The 21,389-nt window shown below is 43.5% G+C and overlaps 1 protein-coding gene across 1 annotated transcript; it reads right to left on the minus strand.

The window, feature by feature from the left end:
- Positions 1–69: 69 nt before the first annotated feature.
- Positions 70–10,741, minus strand: tpp1 (tripeptidyl peptidase I). Its single transcript, XM_038967268.1, has 13 exons — positions 10,612–10,741; positions 10,126–10,197; positions 9,872–10,011; positions 9,572–9,722; positions 7,956–8,077; positions 7,631–7,809; positions 7,087–7,285; positions 4,027–4,215; positions 3,451–3,520; positions 2,962–3,082; positions 2,472–2,630; positions 1,885–2,010; positions 70–1,079 (listed from the first exon to the last, which is right to left on the minus strand). Exons 1-13 carry the CDS (start codon positions 10,635–10,637, stop codon positions 936–938), a joined length of 1,698 nt encoding a protein of 565 aa, XP_038823196.1. The 5' UTR covers positions 10,638–10,741; the 3' UTR covers positions 70–935.
- Between the last annotated feature and the right edge of the window lie 10,648 nt (positions 10,742–21,389).

The following is a 21,389-nucleotide window of genomic DNA, read 5'->3' on the forward strand; positions in this document are numbered from 1 at the left end:
GTTCTTATATCCATTTGTGGTTGATTAGACTGAATAGTGACAATTACAGATACACAGAATGAAATACAATTTCACCACCAGTAAGTACACAGTTTAATTCCTAAAGGCAAAACTCAAGTTAACAAGCATGTTTACAATCAATGTGACATATGCAGTCTTTAATACATTGCATGGACCATTTCCCCCAAAATCTATTAAAAAGTAAAAACACGTGCAACAATTCTGGTGGATAGAGATTAGCAGAATTAATTTGTTCAATGAGCACATCAAGATTTTAAATCGGTAAGTATTTGGTATAGGCCTCTGTGTGCAAGCACAGCAGAACATATTTTAAAATCAGTAACGCCATGGTGGTAAATGTTGCTTCTCTCCTCATACAAAACTTTGTCCAAGATTCAGATAAATGTATAGCATGGGCCTAACTTTACCCCCCTTTGAGCAGAAATATTATCAGAACACGCATGCATAAACAAGATAAACAGGTGTTTGTTGTTTTATCCCCCCCCCCGGCCTACGTACCTTGTCATTGATTACCCCACCTGATCTGGTTACAATCATATGGCTGACTGATGAACTTGTAACAGTGAGAATGTACATTTTACATCACTGACCACATTAAATGAGTCCATCCTTCAAAAAATATCAAACAACCTGAGACGAAGGATACGCCAAAATTGCATTTTCCATTTAAAAATAAAGTATCTGTCCAGTGTAATTTACAATGGAAGGGGACATTGCTAGACACCATATAAGCAGGCAGCTGAAATACTTCAAAATTGTCAGGGGTGTATTCTGAGGTGAAACGTTCAGAATGTTGCAGCTAGAAATGTAACAAATATAGAGCCGACACAATCCCTACTCTACACCGCAGACAAAGGTTTGTTCCACACACTACCTTCGTTACATTTCCACTTTCTGAACAGAGCACCAGGCGTTCATTTCTCCAACACCAGCGCAGCCAGCAGAGCAGGGTAGTTGGGCGTTCCCCATCCGGTGACTGGGTCCCACGACGGTGCCGCGCAGAAACCCTGCCCCTGGACCTGCTCGTCCAGACAGCTCAGGTGACAACCATCAGTCACCTTGGGGGTAGGAACAGAAAGCAGTCAGTAAATGCAATGACAGGAGCAACGCAATGACTCTTCTCTACTGCCATCTTTTGGTGGTGTTCAGAATACAAAACACTAAATCAGGGGTTCTCAAATTATATACATTAATCTGGCTGCAGATCCCCTGCAGTACATCTGCAGAACTCTAGGACCCCTACACAAGATGCTCCATTGCTGTGAATCAGATGGTGTAAAGTACTTAAGTAGTTTTTGGGGGCATCTGTAGTTTACTATTTATGTTTGACAACTTTTCATTTACTACATTCCTCAAGAAAATAATGTACTTTTTACTCTATACATTTTCCCTGACACCCAAAAGTACTCGTTACATGTTGAATGCTTAGGACAGGAAAATTGTTAAATTCACCCACTTATCAAAAGAACATCCCAGGTCATCCCTACTGCTTCTGATCTGGCAGACTCCCTAAACCCAAATGCTTCATTTGTAAAGATGTCTAAGTGTTACAGTGTGCCCCTAGCTATCCATAAGTAAATGCTGTGTGGTTAGGAGTGATTAAAACTTTTGATTTGATACGTAAAGATATTTTAGAAATTACATTTATTTTTGATACTTAAGTATATTTTAAACCAAATACTTTTACTCTAGTTTTTTACCAGGTATATTTTGATTAGAGTATATTTACTTTAGCTCAAGTATGACTATTGGGTAGTTTTTACACCACTGCTGTGAATATACACAAAAGATAAATACATGACACTACCATACACAACAAGAAACTAGTCTTACTTTCTCCATATCTAATGATCAGTGACTTACATCAAAGAGTCCCTGGCCCTGCAGCTGATACAGGCGGGGATTGAGGAAGCCCAGAGAAGGCAGGCCTTTCAGAAAGCGCTGGTCATTGATCAGAGAGAGGATTCCACCAACCACAGGGGTGGAGGCCTAAAGAACAACACGTGAGTAAATATTAATTGTTAATACATTACATGATCAAGAGTCGACATGTAGCTTAATGGTTAAGAGCATTGGGCCAGTAACCGAAAGTTTGCTGGTTCGAATCCCCGAGCCGACTGTGAAACATGTGTCGATGTGCCCTTGAGCAAGGCACTTAACCCTAATTGCTCCTGTAAGTCGCTCTGGATAAGAGAGTCTAAAAGAACTAAAAATGTAAATATAATATTTCACAGATAGTTGAAAACTTTATATTTGGGAGATAAGAAAAAAAGTCTATAGGGGAATCTAAAAAAGTCTTGAGTTTATTCTTTGCCTCCTTCTCAAAGTATATTGGGGGTTTGAGAGAAGGAACCTCGGATCTTCTCCAATCTGTTGAGGTTGTGAGAGGACATGAGGAATCAACAAAATATACTTTTGGAGATTCACCCTATGAGATACTATTTTCTTACCGAAGTACCAGACACCCAGGGGACGGGTACCCTGTCGGTGACCACCCAGTAGTTGTCTGAGAGAGCGGCTATGTCTGGGTAGGCCCGTCCACTGGTGTTGAAGTACGTCTTTGGAGGGAGACCCGACACTGCTTTCAGATAACCCTCCACAGCACTGACCTGTGGCAAAAAGTGACAGGCTATCAGATGATTGACCAAACAATCAACGTGTTGGTATCAGTCTCTATTCCAAATAAACCATACGGAAATAAATACTTCACACATCATTTAGTGTGCATCAGTGATGGCTAATTCTACCAGTAGACAGGACCTCATTTGTTGAGAACCTTTGTGTACCTAACCTGATAGTGAATACATGTTAGTCTTTTTACTCAGTTACGTACAACATATAGTTTTCCAAATTCTAAAGATCACTTTAAAAAAAGCACATATTTGGGAAAACCTATGGCAGTATCCGTGGGTTTATGTCCTGTATAGACACTCTTATTACCTGGTAGTCCGGCATCTTAAAAACATTGCTGAAGCCGCCGCCACTAATGTAGTCAGTGACCTCATAGGTGACCTTGAATGGATTCTTGAATGAAGTTCCCCCCACTGTCGTCACGTATGGGCTGAAAGCATATAAACTTAACTTCGGAGAACAGATTTGGGTATGGACTGGAAAACCGACCCCACAAAGACACTGGTTTTCTTCTATTGATTTCAGATTACAAAACAGACTATTGTTGACTAGTTTAGAGACAAGACTAAGTATTTCACCTCAGATGGGCACACGTCATTGCACTGCAGCATTTAAAGGCTGTTGCCACGTTAAACACTGCACATGTGAAATCAATCGAGAAATTCCCTTTAAAAACCGCAAAGCCTATAACACACATCTGGATTGAATACTTTTCACACTTCATGGATTCAAATAAAACAATGAATACCCAAATAATGCAAGTGCCATTAGTTTATTTCGACAGTGGAAATGACTCACCTTGATGCAGGAAAGCTTGGTCGGAAAGAATTCTCTTTGGTCAAGTGTCTGCAGCCAGCTCCACTATCACCTGAGGCAAGACAGTTCAAGTATGAAAGCAAACGCTAAGGAAATTATTACTCAAGATGATTTATGGATTACAAAAAAAACCCGTGGTCCACAATTTTAGTAGTCAATTTACTCAATCATACATGGTGACTTGTTCATGTGTCATAGGCCTGCCTGACTCATCTGATATTGCGCACATATTTCCAGAGTAACTAAATGGCAGCGCCACAAAAACCAAGGCCACCTCACTTCTTACAACATCTACAACACCTGCTTGAGTTTGAACTATTCAAATAGTCTATATCTTATTAAGTCTGCTGTCTCTGACTACTAGATCAAGATCGTAAGCACTTCTAAGTAAGAAGTCAAACAGAAAATGTGATAAAAAAAAAAAAAAAGTGGCACCGACTTAGCCTGGTTCCAGAACTAGTTGTGCGCTTTTGCCAACACCATTGGTCATTGTCACGTGAACTGCTCGACAATGAGTGTTGGCATAACAGATTTGGGCACAGGCTAGCACAGACTAACCTGAGGCAAACAGTATAGAAATGCCCCGTACACCAGCCTTCATGAACTCAGTGTTGATGCGCATCATGTAGGCGGAGGACAAGCTGTCCTCATCGTCCCCGTAGCTGATGGTGTGGACCCAAGGGATGTCTGTCATGTTGCTCAGCAGCATCATCCACTGGAGGAATGGCTCCTGGGTCTCATGCCGACCTGAGGAGCAGTCAAGCAGTATCCCATTATCAAACCCCTATCAGAAAAAGGCTGTTTCAACAGCATAGTACCTACCTGTACTAAGAGTGCAACCCCAATACATTGCTTCATTCTAAAGTGGTATATTAGTATGAACATACAGTACCAGTCAAAAGTTGACACACCCACCCATTCCAGGGTTCTTCCTTTATTATTCTACATTGTAGAAAATAGTAAAAATAGTGTAGACATCAAAACTATGAAATAATGTAGTAAAAAACAAAGTGTTAAATCAAAATATAGTTTATATTTCAATTTCTAGTAGCCACACCATGTCTGGATGGCAGCTTTGCACACTCTTCTTTCAACCAGTTTCAGGAGGTAGTCACCTGGAATACATTTCAATTAACAGGTGTGCCTTGTTAAAAGTTAATTTGTGGAATTTCTTTCCTTCTTAATGCGTTTGAGCCAATCAGTTCTGACAAGGTAGGGGTGGTATACAGAAGATAGCCCTATTTGGTAAAAGACCAAGTCCATATTATGGCAAAAACAGCTCAAATAAGCAAAAGAGATACGACAGTCCATCATTACTTTAAGACATGGTCAGCCAATTTGGAAAATTTCTTGAAGTGGAGTTGTCAAAACCATCTAGCGCTATGATGTTATGATGCTAAAGCTAACTCTCTCTCCTCTGCTCTCATCCTTCTAGACCTATCGGCTGCCTTTGATACTGTGAACCATCAGATCCTCCTCTCCACCCTCTCCGAGCTGGGCATCTCCGGCGCGGCCCACGCTTGGATTGCGTCCTACCTGACAGGTCGCTCCTACCAGGTGGCGTGGCGAGAATCTGTCTCCGCACCACGTGCTCTCACCACTGGTGTCCCCCAGGGCTCTGTTCTAGGCCCTCTCCTATTCTCGCTATACACCAAGTCACTTGGCTCTGTCATATCCTCACATGGTCTCTCCTATCATTGCTATGCAGACGACACACAATTAATCTTCTCCTTTCCCCCCTCTGATAACCAGGTGGTGAATCGCATCTCTGCATGTCTGGCAGACATATCAGTGTGGATGACGGATCACCACCTCAAGCTGAACCTCGGCAAGACGGAGCTGCTCTTCCTCCCGGGGAAGGACTGCCCGTTCCATGATCTCGCCATCACGGTTGACAACTCCATTGTGTCCTCCTCCCAGAGTGCTAAGAACCTTGGCGTGATCCTGGACAACACCCTGTCGTTCTCAACTAACATCAAGGCGGTGACCCGTTCCTGTAGGTTCATGCTCTACAACATTCGCAGAGTACGACCCTGCCTCACGCAGGAAGCGGCGCAGGTCCTAATCCAGGCACTTGTCATCTCCCGTCTGGATTACTGCAACTCGCTGTTGGCTGGGCTCCCTGCCTGTGCCATTAAACCCCTACAACTCATCCAGAACGCCGCAGCCCGTCTGGTGTTCAACTTTCCCAAGTTCTCTCACGTCACCCCGCTCCTCCGCTCTCTCCACTGGCTTCCAGTTGAAGCTCGCATCCGCTACAAGACCATGGTGCTTGCCTACGGAGCTGTGAGGGGAACGGCACCTCCGTACCTTCAGGCTCTGATCAGGCCCTACACCCAAACAAGGGCACTGCGTTCATCCACCTCTGGCCTGCTCGCCTCCCTACCTCTGAGGAAGTACAGTTCCCGCTCAGCCCAGTCAAAACTGTTCGCTGCTCTGGCACCCCAATGGTGGAACAAACTCCCTCACGACGCCAGGTCAGCGGAGTCAATCACCACCTTCCGGAGACACCTGAAACCCCACCTCTTTAAGGAATACCTAGGATAGGATAAAGTAATCCTTCTAACCCCCCCCCCCCCCTTAAAAGATGCACTATTGTAAAGTGGTTGTTCCACTGGATATCATAAGGTGAATGCACCAATTTGTAAGTCGCTCTGGATAAGAGCGTCTGCTAAATGACTTAAATGTAAATGTAATGATGAAACTGGCTCTCATGAGGACCGCCATAGGAAAGGAAGACGCAGAGTTACCTCTGCTGCAAAGGATAAATTCATTAGAGTTAACAGCCTCAGAAATTGCAGCCCAAATAAATGCTTCAGAGTTCAAGTAACAGACACATTTCAACATCAACTGTTCAGAGGAGACTACCACAGCAATCTGCAGCGATACGCCATCCCATCTGGTTTGCGCTTAGTGGGACTATCATTTGTTTTTCAACAGGACAATGACCCAACACACCTCCAGGCTGTGGACGGGCTAATTGACTAAGGAGAGTGACCTGGCCTCCACAATCACCTTACTTCAACCCAATGGAGATAGTTTGGGATGTGATGGACTGCAGAATGAAGGAAAAGCAGCCAAGTACTTAGCATATTTGGGAAATCCTTCAAGACTATTGGAAAAGCCTTCCAGGTGAAGCTGGTTGAGAGAATGCAAAGAGTGTGCAAAGCCATCAAGTCAAAGGGTGGCAAAAGTTAAGAATCTAAAACACTTTTTTGGTTACTACATGATTCCATGTGTGTCGTCTCAGTTTTGATGTCTTCAGTATTATTCTACAATATAGTAAAAATAAAAAAAAAACCTTGAATGAGTAGGTGTCCAAACTTTTGACTGGTAATATAATGAGACATAGCTGAAGATACAGTTGGAAGAGGCAAAAAATATATATACCACTGGGTATTTGACCTCACTAGCATTATGGCCGTTGCGAGGAGCTTTTTTGGAAAGGTTTTAGCCTACTTGCGACAATGATGATATGCGGTCATCTCAAATTCCTTAGTTCAATTAACTTATTATAAGTCACGTCTGCCAAATTATTAAAATGAAAATAAACCTTTTTTTGCACAGGCCACGTGACTAAGGCTACATTCACACTCTGGTTTGTCATTGTTAGTATACCTGGATTGGTGAAGACCCATGTAGATATGTTGGCCCCTGTGCTCATGATGTACTCTACATCCAGGCTGGCCTCCAGACCGGCCTTCCCTGCTCCCTGAACACCCACCACCCGGTCAATCTTAGACAGGTGCTGGAAACTCCGTCCAAACAGCGTCATGAACTCAGCCAGGTCAGCAGGGTGGTAGAACTGCTCCAAGAACTGGACAGATGATAAGATGACAGCTATGTTGGAATTCAATGAAACCATATCCACCATACAAATTTCACCCTTTATCTGTGAGGGGGGTGGGGTCTACCCGGCAGTAGTTGTAGGTTTGTATACAGTACCAAAGATCAGTTTAGTGTTTTATTTAACCATGGGAAAAAGAGCTACTGAGCAAAGTGGGCTGATTAAAGGCTCAATTCAGATTCCCATTTCACATTATGTCAGACAGGCAAGTTCATTGTTAGAATGAGGCAAAACGTTTGCCCCCTGTATTTTCTATCAGCTGTTCTAGTCTGACACAGCTGTCCCATTGTATTGACGTAACAAGTGGCCAAATACCTGAGCCACGGCTTGACTGTTGTTCTGAGCTGAACCCACGTCCGCTGCGGTCAGATTGTAGCGAGACCTGAGGGTGGCGGGTGTGTTTCCAAGATGAAACTTCGCTCCAGACCGTCTCCTCTTTGTCAAGACTTCATTGAGGCCCTGCCCCTTGGGTGGAAAGCGGTGAACACCTCCAACTATGGGTGGAAAAACAAATCACATCCATAACATTGTTTGTCATACTCTTAACTTATTTGTTGTTATACTATTACAAGACGAGCTATAAGATAACAGCATTACTGTCGATAACCTCAGAAATAGTCAAGATGAACTTGCTGCTCACCAAAGTCAAGATGTTGGAGAACATCCTCATGCACCTGGTATGCAGATGATGACCTCACCAGGAAGATGCCATCTCTTACGTAGCGGTGAAACTCAATGCCTGGAAGCAAGGCCTCTGCCACTCTGAAACAGGAGAAGGAGAAAGCCTCACTCTCAGGGACTGTGTTCATAAAGCATCTCGAAGGAATGCTGATCTAGGATTTGTTTTTCTTGGGCCCAGACATGGGTGGTAAAACATGTGCCAGCAGTGAACAGCGTTGTGGAACGTTCAGATATAAATATATTATGTCGAGTTAATATACATCTGACATGTAGTCAGGACTCAGCTCTATTCATTCAATTTCTATCTGTAATGCTCCACTACTGAATGTGGCACTGACTTTGTTACCAACAATAATGACTTCCCCCAATAATTTGAGAATTTGTATGGAGACGTCACATTTTTCACACTGAGAAACTGTGTGAAGTAGCTTGTCAGTGAGTGAGTCAACGTCAGCAAATGGTACTGGAGCCTCGGCTCTCGGACCAACAGGTTTCAAGACAGCTTCTACCCCAAGCCATAAGACTGCTAAATAGTTAATTAAATGGTTACCCGGACTGACTATGCACACTCACAAAACATACACACACTTTTACACTCATTATGTTGCTGCTACTCTATTTATTATTAATCCTGATACCTAGTCACTTTACCCTGCCTTCATGTACATACAGCTTTAAATTAGTGGATCCGAGCAGCCTGACAAGCCTAAGATCACCATGCGAATGCCAAGCGTTGGCTGGAGTGGTGTATAGCTCACCGCAGTGGAAACACGTTCTCTGGAGTGATGAATCACGCTTCACCATCTGGCAGTCTGACAGACAAATCTGGGTTTGGTGGATGCCAGGAGAATGCTACCTACCCAAATTCATAGTGCAAACTGTAAAGTTTGGTGGAGGAGGAATAATGGTCTGGGGCTGTTTATCATGGTTCGGGCTAGGCCCCTTAGTTCCAGTGAAGGGAAATCGTAATGCTACAGCATACAATGACATACGAATTTGTTCTTAACTGACTTGCCTAGTTAAATAAAGGTAAAAAATAAAAATAAAAATCTTCCAACTTGGTGGCAACAGTTTGGAGAAGACCCTTTCCCGTTTCAGCATGGTTTGTTGTGATCGGTGTGGAAGAACTTGACTGGCCTGCACAGAGCCCTGAACCTCAACCCCATCGAACACCTTTGGGATGATTTGGAATGCCGACTGCGAACCAGGCCTAATCACCCAACCTCACTAATGCTCGTGGTTGAATGGAAACAAGTCCCCGCAGCAATGTTCCAACATCTAGTGAAAAACCTTCCCAGAAGAGTGGAGGCTGTTATAGCAGCAAAGGGGGGGACGCAATGTTAATGTCCATGACTTTGGAATGAGATGTTCAATAAGCAGGCCTCAAATCCACATTGATCTGGTACTCCCTGTATATAGCTTTATTCTTGTATACTTTATTCCTCATGTTACTATTATATATATATATATTTTTTTTTACTTTGCATCATTGGGAAGGGCTTCTAAGCAAGAATTTGCCGGTAAAGTCTACACTTGTTGTAGTCGGCGCATGTGATTTGAGAGAGAGGCCCTTACTGCGTGTTCATGGTGCATTGGAGGAAGTCCTGAGTGAGGATGGTCTGGCAGTCTGTGACCCCGTGACTCTGCAGCCAGTGACGAACCACTTTCTGGGTCAGCTGGGATGGACGTACGAGAGCGGCCACCTCCTCTAGAGTCAGATGCTTGCCTAAAACAGACAGAATTGACAGTGCTGTAAAGGAGTACATGGTAATGCAAAATCAATTATCAGAGGGGATAAAAGTCAGGAAGTTTAATCGCTTCAAAATCAAATGGCCTAAAATGTTTGCCGTTGTCAGCATAATCAATTATTTCTACCATATTGTGCCGACCCAGGGTCCGAAACCAGTAGCAGCAGGTGTTCCAGTTGATCCACATTCTGCTGCCTCAAAGCAAAGGTCAGCTCCAACTTCTCTGTGGGGTCGATCCTGCCTACACGAGTCCAGTCTTCTGGTATCCTGAAAATACATTATGTGAAGTAGCTTCAAATGATGGTAAAAAAAAAAAAAAAAAATCACACATTGTAGCAGTTCATTTTCAAAAGCTTTACAATGTTAGGGTTGTTTTCTCACAAGATGTCCTGATCAGCCTCAAGATGTTGACTCAAAATCAATGAGCTGCATAGGAGGACACAGAAGGCCAACCTAAAATAAAACATTTTTAAAAGAGAGGGTGTTTAAAAACAAAATATCAGAGAAAACCATTCATAAATGTCTTAAATTGCGCGAGAGCATTATACATCTAGTAAATTAAAGTACAACATTCTGAAAACGTTTGAACTCTGGGCTAAACAAAGGATCTGCGCTACTGCTTATACAAGGTTGCAGAGATTCTCGACAACTCCCTCAGTTGAAATCGTGAACAAAACAAAATCTCCAGAATAGTTTAGTTAATTTTAAGAAGGAAGTAACGTTGTTATAGCTCAAAGGTCTTCATGTAAAATAGGTCAACAATTTAGCCTTTTAGCTAGAAGCAAAAACCACAAGGACTTCAGTAGTTATTATTGTCCTATTCTAAACAATCAAACATGTGGAGAATTATATCATGGAAATACTTACAGAATCCTCATTTTGGTGACATTCATTGACTCTCAACGCAAGGAACGACTTTGTTTTCGAATTGTTGTTTGCTGGATAATATTAGTGGCGATTCCTCATCACATGACTATATGAGCTGTAGCCTGTCACGTGACTAGTTAACGGCATAAAGGACAAATGCTGTAAACGCTCAAGTCCCATGATGTTGCCATCAGCTTTTTGCAGTACATAGTGCTTCTTCTTACTTTCGAATTTCCAAAATAAATGACTCATTAGAATCCACATTTGTATGAGTGGTGCAATGAACAAGATTTGTGAAACTTATGCTTTAAAAAACCTCTTAAGGATCCGCCCCTTTTTTTCAATTTTCGCCTAAAATGACATACCCAAATCTGTAGCACAGGACGTGAAGCAAGGATATGCATATTCTTGATACCATTTGAAAGGAAGTTGTGAAAATGTGAAATGTAGAATATAACACATTCGATCTGGTAAAAGATAATACAAAGAAAAAACATGCATTTGTATTTTTTTGTACCATCATCTTTGAAATGCAAGAGAAAGGCCATAATGTATTATTCCAACCCAGGCCCAATTTATATTTTGGCCACTAGATGGCAGCAGTGTATGGGCAAAGTTTAAGACTGATCCAATGAACAATTGCATTTATGTTCACATTTTTTTTAAATCAAAACTGCCCAAATGTGCCTAATTGGTTTATTAAATAAAAACACTTTAAAGTACTACATAAGTGTTTTTTTGGGGTATCTGTACTTTTCTATTTTACTTCACTACATTCCTAACAAAAATAATGTACTTTTGACTCCATGCATTTTCCCTGACACCAAAAAGTACTCATTACATTTTGAATGGTTAACAGGTCAGGAAAATAGTCAAATTCACACACTTATCAAGAGAACATCCCAGGTCATGGCGGACTCACTAAACACAAATGTTTAGTTTGTAAATTATGTCTGAGTGTTGGAGAGTGCCCCTGGCTTTCTGTAAATGGTGCTTAATAACATTAGGAATTTGAAATGATTTATACTATTACTTAAGTATATTTTAGCAATTAGATTTACTCTTGATACTTAAGTATATTTAAAACCAAATCCTTTCAGACTAGTAGCATTTTACTGGGTGACATTTTCTATTAAGTTTTACTTTACTTTTACTCAAGTATGACAATTGGGTACTTTTTCCACCACTGAGCATTACAGCATACTAGAGAAGGTACCATCTTGGCCTATATTCGGTGAAAAAGTATTGGAAACAACCACGATGAACAAAATTGTCCTAACATTTATTGCAAAAACATTTGCCTTTTGTGGCACAATATTACAAACAAAACATTTTAAGCAACAGCAGTGAGGATTGAATCAAATAACCTAATTGACGTAACTATACAGTCTATATTTATCTATTGAGAATCTTGGAGTATTTCACTTCCTCATTTTAAAAAGAAATCATCCGAACAAGGGGTAGTGCAAACCGTAGCAAAACGTTTTGCAACGACAACGAGCGTTTTCTATTGTACACATTCAGGTAGGTGCCTCCCCGTTTCAGCCCGTTTGCCTCTGATGTCTACTGAATACACCAATGGTGAATCTGTAGCTCAGTCGTCATCCATGAAATAATAGTCCCCTTCTTCCCCACTGAATGGTTATCCTTATCAGGGAACATTTCCCACACCACAAAAGAAGAATTATTCTCAGCTGAAAGACAAGTAAACACATTATTGAATGAATAAGGTTTCCAAATTCTCAAGTTCAGCAAAAGTGTAAAATACAAATTTTAATTCAAAAATAATTAACACTTACCGATATTGCATCTCTTCAAAACATGTTTGGCTGATGGAGTTGGCATGTACTAGATGGGAAGACGCAGAATTTATTTTTATAACATTCTGTATACATCCTGTAACTACATCCTGTAAACTATAAACAGTGAAATACTTTAAAGGTCTCCTCTCCTGACTAGCACATTTTCTCCAGAGCACTGCACTAGGCAGTTGTTCATGTCATATTTGAGACAGCTTCACTTTCACAATGGCCCAAGACATACTGTACACGACTGAACAAAGCCTGAACAAAGCCATAATTTTGTCGATAAGTTCTTCAGAAATATTCCAACCAAAACATACATTTGAAGCGGCCCCCAATTTATGCAGTTTTTCATTCTTTTTTGAAGTTGGTAGGCATACTTGTCATCGTCAAAAACGGCAACATTGTTGAGACGTTGCACCCCAGGTGGAAACAACACACCTTGACCCACTTGTTCTGCATGGGCGAGCTGTTATTAAAGATGTCATTGTGGTTGTCCTTGGGCATGTGGTCCAGGAGGTTCCTCACCTGCTGCTTCCGCTTCAGTGTGCCCTTTCTCGCGGTTATACGGGGTGGTTCCATCACTAAAGGTAAAATATAATATGACATTGTCACATAAATTCTCTGTAGTTCTTATTGACGTACAGAGTGTATAGATTGTGATTGAATAAAATAAAAAAATTGTTCAACATTAAAATAAAATTGCAATCAGTGAGAGCTCAATGTGTTCGGTCATTGAGTTAATTAATTAATAAAAGACCAACACTACGGTAAAACACTGGTAAAAGCCACAAACAATCACAGATGCTAAGTATGGGTTGTCTTGATTAGAGCTTGTATGGGAGACCTTCAATAAGACATATCAGGTTCCTTGATGCATATCTTATGGATAAAAATGCTACATAATGTAGATCCATTTATGCTTTTTCTTATGGATAAAATGCTAGATAAAGTAACTTGCATAGCTCCTTCTTTTGGGGCACTTCCTTTTTCTTCGTGGACTTGGTGGGGGCCTGGGCGTTGTACTGCTCCTGGCACTCCTCGGCTGAACGGGTGCCCACCATGTGGATAAAAAAAAATGTAGACAGGACAACTGTAGGAACTCACTCATGTAGTCTCTGAAGTGCCACCTCTGTCCATTGATCTGCATTTTCTTCCTTTTTTCCCTGCTGAACCCTGGTGAATTTGCCCCCTTTTTCTCTTGGTCTCTGTGGGCCAGCCCTTTTCGTCAATTCCCTCTTACAGTCATCAAGAAAAGTCGACGAGTGACTCGTCGCTGATTCGGAACCTTCAGACTGGGACTCCTCGGCAGTACCACTACCACTGTCCTGAACGTTCCAACTCCTACCCATGGCAGCTGACCCGGTCTTTGTGGGCGCATGACTCCGAGTCTTTCCCCTCCATCTCGATGTCCTCATGGAGCTTCGCTGGGAGCTTCTTCTGACAACTAACCATTTTCTTTGGCATTTCAAGCACTTTCCGGTTTGCTTTATCTGAACCCTTAATCGGTTTCCCTGGCAACAGCTCTGAGGATGTATTGGTGTTGTCCGAGTTGTCTTGGCTGCTCTGTTTGTCGGCGCCCTGGAGGGAGCGACATGGAGGGGTCAGGGATTGTGGGGCAGGGTCTGCATATGCGGCCAGCGCTGCTGCCCTCGGAGATCTTAGGCTGGTCTTCTTGGGCTCTCCCAGGTGCTTAGGAGTCACTTCAGACTTGGACCTCAGAGATGCTGGGCTGGCCCTCTTGGGTTTTAAAGGGCCTCTGGTGGAGAGGTTCTCAGGCTTAGACCACTGAAAGTTTGGACTAGTCTTCTTGGGTATTCTGTGGCCCCTGTGAGCGAGGTTGTCCTCAGCTTTACACCTCTGAGGCTTGGGGGCCCCGGGAGAGGGGTTCTCCTCTGGCTTCGACCTCTGATAGGCCGTCACTTTTCTCAGTGGCACTGCCTCCTCCTCACTGGTGTCAGCTCGCAGTCGCTCTGTAGAACACAACATAACACTATCAAATAAACTGCAGTCGCCATCTTTGTTGGAGCTGGGATACGACGATAAAGGCATTCCCAAGCTAATGTATAGAAAAAAAAACTTTACAGGCTACAGGTGTACTTATTTGATGAGAAAGAAGGGAAATAACATAGTTTAATGCAGCAATGCAACAACTCACTCTACAACAGTGTTTCCCAAACCTCCCAGCAACCCCCAGTCATTCCACATATTGAATGTATTCCAGAACTAGCACACCTAATTCAACAAATGAAGGGCTTGGTGATTAGTTGATTCAGGCGTTTTAAAAAGTGGAATGGCTTGGGGTACACTGCTCTACAATATACAGGGGAAAAAATGGAGCAGAAGCTTACCAATTGAAGGATAGACGACTCGTCATAACCCCCATGAATGGTGACGTTCATGTCACAATCCAAGATGACTCTGGCCCCTTTCCAGTACTCCAGAGGGGTCTTGAGAAGGCGGCCACTCCGGGAAAAACTGAAATAAAACTGAAAACAACTGCGAGCCTCAGAGGTGGCACTGCAAGGGGCAGCTGTTGGATGATAAATATTGAATTAACATATAATTAAAACAAGAGACATGAGTACTACCAGTATAAATACAGTGAGCATTTGTGGAGCCAACTTTTGGACTTACGTCTCTTAGTGGCCTTTAGCTTCAGGGATGTGGCAGACTGCTTTTTGGTGGAGAGGTGGTTTTGGTTCTGAGGCATTACCAGGTCCTTGCTCCTCTTTGGACCTTTACTGTTGTCAGCTTCTGAACTGCATTTGTCATTACAAACAATTGACAAAACAGAAGCACGAGATGTTAACACAAACAGATATGACTACAACACTTGTTAAAGCTGAACAGCCGAAGAGACAGATAAAGACCTATTGAAATCAGAGGATTTTATACGTTGCCTTTATTTATCCGTCGTTGAAAATAACACATTCTCTTTTAACGAGCTGAGCTGGGGCAGTAGGCATCAAGCCTTTCAGAATAAGAGTGCTGATTTCGAATCAGTTTTGCCTTTTCGGTCACTATGGCTGTGTTTACACAGACAGCCAAATTATGATCTATTGCACAGTTATTGGCAAAAGAGCTGATCTTATTGGTTAAAAATGTTTTTGAATTGGGCTGCCTGTGTAAACACAGCCTATGAATAGCAACACATAGACACGGGGGACTTGATTCTAGATCAGCATAGCACTCCTACGCAGACGCTTGACACAAATTGCCCGACCTCAGAAACAACTTACCCTTTCGGCTCTGACAAAAAGCACTCAAGGTATTCCTTCCAATTCTTTGGGAACCTAAAGAGAAACTTCTTCAACGGCCATGTTGGGCGTTCTTGTCGAGGAGAAAGGCACAAAAACAAGAAGAAAGCATCTATTACGGCTGTGCATGATTAACACATTCCAAAATGGTAGATCCTTTCTAACTGAGTTCCGCTGAGATCCGGCGCCATTTTCCCCACCAGGTGTAAGTGCTGCCAGTTGTGGTCTTCAGGATGTTTCTTGACATTCGCTCTGCGATGATGTGGCTATGCCAGAGCATTTTGTTGTCCCTTGGTGGAACATCATAGAGATAAGTGAATCAACGTTTGTGTTTACCGAAAGAATGACGTGCTATTGAACCTGTGGTACAACTTTAGTATATGATTCAGAGAAATAATCAATTCTACTTACACACGGAAACCTTCCACATACAAGCTGCCGCTCCTACTCTTCAGGATCCAGTGCCTAAAGTGAATCCCTGTAGCCTATGAAGCAATAGACATAAATAGTTATATAGGTAGATATCGATCACGTACACTGAACAAATATATAAACGCAACATGTAAAGTGTTGGTCCCATGTGTCATGAGCTGAAATAAAAGATAGAAAATAAAAAGGAAAACAGTGCACACTGCTGCTCATGTTCCCTGGTGATTTTATAATAACAACTTTGACCCTTAGGTCTTCATCAGGCCTAAGGGTCCCAGGTGTGGGTGGAAGGTCCTATATATAAGGGCAGTACTCAGTGACATCACTTCCTGAAACAGGAGGTAAAAATATAACATAGGTTCACAATATCAACATTCAATGTATCAAAATATATGACCATATACAAGGAATGTGATCAATATATACACACAATATTCAAATTAGGATAAAAAAAACTAAACAATAACATTTTGGAACTATAAAAACGTTAAGCAGAACTCCTCATTTAAGGCCAAGAGGAGACCGTGTGTTGAGCCTGTGGGTCCAGAAAGATTCCCTTTGAAGAAGTTTCCTCTCATTGTCCCCTTCCCTGCGTGACATCTTGACCACCAGAGAACTAATAGGATCTCCATCTTGTACAAAATGAACAGCAACTGTTTTTTTTGTCTCACCTGCCCGTATATTGAGACAAGCCACCTGGACAGCTGATGAAACTGTGGGTTTACACAACCAAAGATTTTCTGCACAAACTGTCAGAAACCGTCATAGGGAAGCTCATCTGCGTGCTCGTCATCCTCATCAGAGTCTTGTCCTGACTGCAGTCCGGCATCGTAAACAACTTTAGTCGCCAAATGCTCAGCTTCGATGGCCACTGGCATGCTGGAGAAGTGTGCTCTTCACAAATTAATCCCGGTTTCAACTGTGCCGGGCAGTATGACGTCATGTGGGCGAATGGTTTGCTGATGTCAACATTGTGAACAGAGTGCCCCATGGTGGGGGTGGGGTTATGGCATGGAAATGCATAAGCTATGGACAACGAACACAATTGCATTTTATCAGTGGCAATTTGAATGCACGGAGACACCGTGAGGAGATCCTGAGGTCCATTGTCGTGCCATTCATCCGCCGCCATCACCTCATGTTTCAGCATAATAATACACGGCCCCATGTCTCAAGGATCTGTACATGTCTCAAGGATCATGTCTCAAGGAAATGTCCCAGTTCTTCCATGGCCTGCATACTCACCAGACATGTCACCCATTGAGCATGTTTGGGATGCTCTGGATCTGACAGCATGTTCCTGTTCCCGCCAATATATAGCAACTTCGCACAGCCATTGACAACATTCCACAGGCCACAATCAACAGCCTGATCAACTCTATATGAAGGAGATGTGTCACGCTGCATGAGGCAAATGTTGGTGGTCACACCAGACACCATACAAGAGAACATAATTTCCCAGCAAAAATACAAAGCTAACAGCAACTCAGAGGAAACAGCACCAGTCATCAGCCTATAAATCCAAAGGAAGCAGCATCATCAAGACCATCTACTTACATTGGATCTTTTGGACTCGGCTATCTGCTTGGATTGGAATACAGCCACTCGCTTCTTGGGGATGGAGATCTTTGGTGAGACCTGCAGGAGGGGGTCGTGCACCAGGTCTGGGAAGGGCCTAGGGAGAGGCTTGTCACAGTAGTACCCACACTGGCTGGGGTTGGGCTCTGGACTCGAGAGAAGGCTGGTCTCTGATAGGCTAGTGGGCACTGCGGCGACACCACAGGTCACTTTCACACTGACGTCCGCTTCGTTACCCCCAGTGACATGTGCTGGGGTCAACATGCTGCACACACGGGCACATCCTGTGAAGAGCAGAGAAAGATGTTTTGTTGTGAAAGATTTCTTTATTTGTTGAGTCGAAATCAGATGCTCTAGATTTCTAATTGTAAATTTCTCTCACCTCCATTCATGGGATCCTGCGGGCTGCTCACTTGATAACTGTCTTTTTTGGTCCCTTTTTTGCATTCTCTCTAACAAGAGAGAAAACATATTTGCTGGAGATTCCATAAAGGGCAGTCTATCCAAAGCAACGACACCCTGTGCAGAAAACATTTTTTTTTCTTCAAACACTTAAAAAAAATTAAATTAAAGTATTTCTGACAACCTAGCAACCTTAGTTGATTGACAAAATAATTGAGTATAAGATAAACATCACAACTTACTGAAAACTGATGGATCTTGTACAATGTCATGTGCCCCAAATGCAGTTTTTCCATTGCAATCTTCAGTTGACTTCGACCTTTGCGTTGACCTTTTCACTGGTGTAGTTCTGTCGGTTGTTTGGAAGGACCTTTTGAAGTCTTTGGGGGGGGTGTTGGTTGTTGGATGTCATTTGAGCTGAGTTGAGTGTACAGGTATGACAAGGCTTTCCTTGGGGATTGTGTTGAGAAAGCATCCAGAGTTAAGCCTTTCTTTTGTGTATTTCTGTTGGTTGGCTTAAATGCACTACGCATGTCTTTCAAGGGGAAGGTATTTGAAAGTCTTGTGTGTGGACCAAGTGCGTATGTGTCAAACTATTCCTTGGTGATTGAACTGGTGAAAGGGTCAGAGCCTCAGCCTCATCAGTGAAGTCAAAGGTCTGGCTTTCCTTGGGATGAGACAACGCTTTCGTTGGAGACCGTGCTACTGAGATAACATCCAGGGGTGGGCCTTTAATGGGTGTATTTCTGTTGGTTGGCTTCAACGCACTACCCATGTCTTTCTGGGGTGATGGTCATTGAAGGTCTTGTTTGTGGACAACAAAGTATGGATGAGTCAAGCCCTTCCTTGGTGATTGACCTGGAGAAAGGGTCAGAGCCTCTGCCTCATTAGTGAATTCAAGGTCATCGTTTTCCTTTTGTTCATAGTTCACCCAAGGCTGATGTTTTTTTCTTGGCGAGCTCATTACTCTGCCATGTTTTTCTTCAACCAGCTTTTCTCTGACATGTTTTTCTCTAACTCGTTTTTCTTGGACAAGCTTAGGTGTTTTGGTCCCCTCATTCTCAACCGCTTTACTCTCTGTCTGAACTCCAGCTTTCATCCTCGCAAAAACCTTGGCTGGGGTTTCAACGAGTCGCCTGGGTATTGGGTCGCTTGTCCTCAAAGCCTTCAACGTGGGGAAAATAATTGACTCTCCACCAAATGGATTTTCTTCATTAAAATAAGCAGATTCTCTGTTTTGTCTTGACGGACAAACATGTTTTTCACGATTTTGAACGAGACGTAGCGGAATGTCAATTGGAGCTACTCACGTCAACGTTAGTTAGCTAGGTATATGCAACGTGATGTTCCTTATCTCAGTGGTTCATTGCTTGCTGGGTTCTCAGAGGCGAATGGAACAGACATATATTAGATGGAATCTGGTTAGATTAGGCTAGTTCGTAGCGTTGACTTAGCTAGTAGCTACGTGGTAGCAAAGTGACCAGACGGCTAGCTAACCAAATCATTGTTATTGTAATCACTCGATATCTAATGATATAAATTATTCCAGCAAGCTGCTAACGTTAGCTAAAAACACAAAGGAAACGACTGGATAGCCAGCTACAGTGGCTGTGACATGCAATGGCATCTGCCGATTTAAAGGTAAAGCATTTGCGCTTATCCCTGGTTTACATCTAAATAGTAATTTTATATTACATACTATTGTGAATGCAAGCATTAATTATAAACCTTTAAACGGTAAAAGAGCAAACATTTAGCTAACTTCCCTCACCGGGGAGATCCGCTGTATTTTTAACTTCGAAAGTCGTGATTGGACGGCGATGCACTGTGCTCCAAGAGCAGATATTATTAGTGCTGTCTCAAGGCTCTCCCATCTGGCATCTCTCTTTTAAAGAGGAGTCACAGGCTGTCACAGGCTGGAAAGAGGAGTCACAGGCTACTTAAAGAAGTGGCTCGGAGTTCCATGATGCCTTACCACCATAGGCCTCTATGGAGATGGTGTCCTCAAGCTGCCCCTCACCAGTCTAACAGAGGAATTCAAGTGTGCAAAAACCAGGCTCCAGATGACACTGAATGAATCTCGAGACCCAGTGGTGAGCAACAACGCGCCGACCTTGGCAACTGGGCGCAAATGGAGGCCAGGAAAAGCAGTCCAGGAGGCAACAGCAGCCCTCAGACATGCTGACATTGTGGGTCATGTTCAGCAAGGGAGAGGAGGCCTTGGGCTAACTAGCCGTGCTGCTTGGAGTAAGGCCACTGCACCAGAGCGGCGGAAGATGGTAGTGCAGGAAGTACGCCATCAGGAGGAGGCTGCAAGGTGGGCCAAGGCAGTCTCTCTTGCCAAACAGGGACAGTGGACTCGATGGGACAGTGTGGAGAAGAGGAAGATCAGCTGGAAGGATCTGTGGGCCATGGAAGCGAGGCGGTTGAGCTTTTCCATCAGAGCAACATATGACGTCCTTCCAACACCAGTTAATCTTCACCAATGGTATGGTGAAGATCCGGACTGTGCCCTCTGTTCCATGCCAGCCAACCTCAGGCACATTCTCACAGGGTGTAAAACAAGCCTCACCCAAGGACGCTACACTTGGCGTCACAACCAAGTCCTTAAAAACCTTGCGTCCGCCCTGGAGGACAAGCGAGCTGCCACCAACTCCCTACCACCCCCAGCAGCATCACACCCCTTACGGACGACCTTTGTCCGCGAAGGGGCTAAACCACCGAAGAGCGGCTCTACACCATTAGAGCGAGACCAGCTGCGCATGGCCCGCGACTGGAAAATGCTAGCTAACATTGGCCGGCAACTCCCGGGTGGCGCAGTGGTCTAGGGCACTGCATCGCAGTGCTAGCTGCGCCACCAGAGTCTCTGGGTTCGCGCCCAGGCTGGGCTGGGTTCGCGCCCAGGCTCTGTCGCAGCCGGCCGCAACCGGGAGGTCCGTGGGGCGACGCACAATTGGCATAGCGTCGTCCGAGTTAGGGAGGGTTTGGCCGGTAGGGATATCCTTGTCTCAGTATGTAAAATGTAATAAAATGTATGCACTCTACTGTAAGTCGCTCTGGATAAGAGCGTCTGCTAAATGACTAAAATGTAAATGTAACTTGTGTTTCCTCCGGAGATCGCAACCACCACCCTAAGACCTGACATGGTGCTCTGGTCCCGTTCGCTCAAGAAGGTCTTCATCATTGAGCTCACAGTACCCTGGGAGGACTCAGTAGATGAGGCTTATGAGCGAAAACATCTGCGCTATGCCGATCTAGCTGCCGAAGCACGGCATCATGGCTGGAACACAGAAGTCCGACCAGTGGA

Source organism: Salvelinus namaycush, chromosome 28, assembly GCF_016432855.1.
Source record: "Salvelinus namaycush isolate Seneca chromosome 28, SaNama_1.0, whole genome shotgun sequence".
Classification (NCBI taxonomy): domain Eukaryota; kingdom Metazoa; phylum Chordata; class Actinopteri; order Salmoniformes; family Salmonidae; genus Salvelinus; species Salvelinus namaycush.

Excerpts from the sequence above, each read along its gene's own strand:
- tpp1 (XM_038967268.1), bottom strand. The coding sequence starts at position 10,637 with ATGAATGTCACCAAAATGAGGATTCT. Across the intron at positions 9,723-9,871 it reads CCCTGGGTCGGCACAATATG|GCAAGCATCTGACTCTAGAG; the intron begins GTAGAAATAATT and ends TGTCTGTTTTAG. Across the intron at positions 4,216-7,086 it reads ATGGGTCTTCACCAATCCAG|GTCGGCATGAGACCCAGGAG; the intron begins GTATACTAACAA and ends ACTGCTCCTCAG.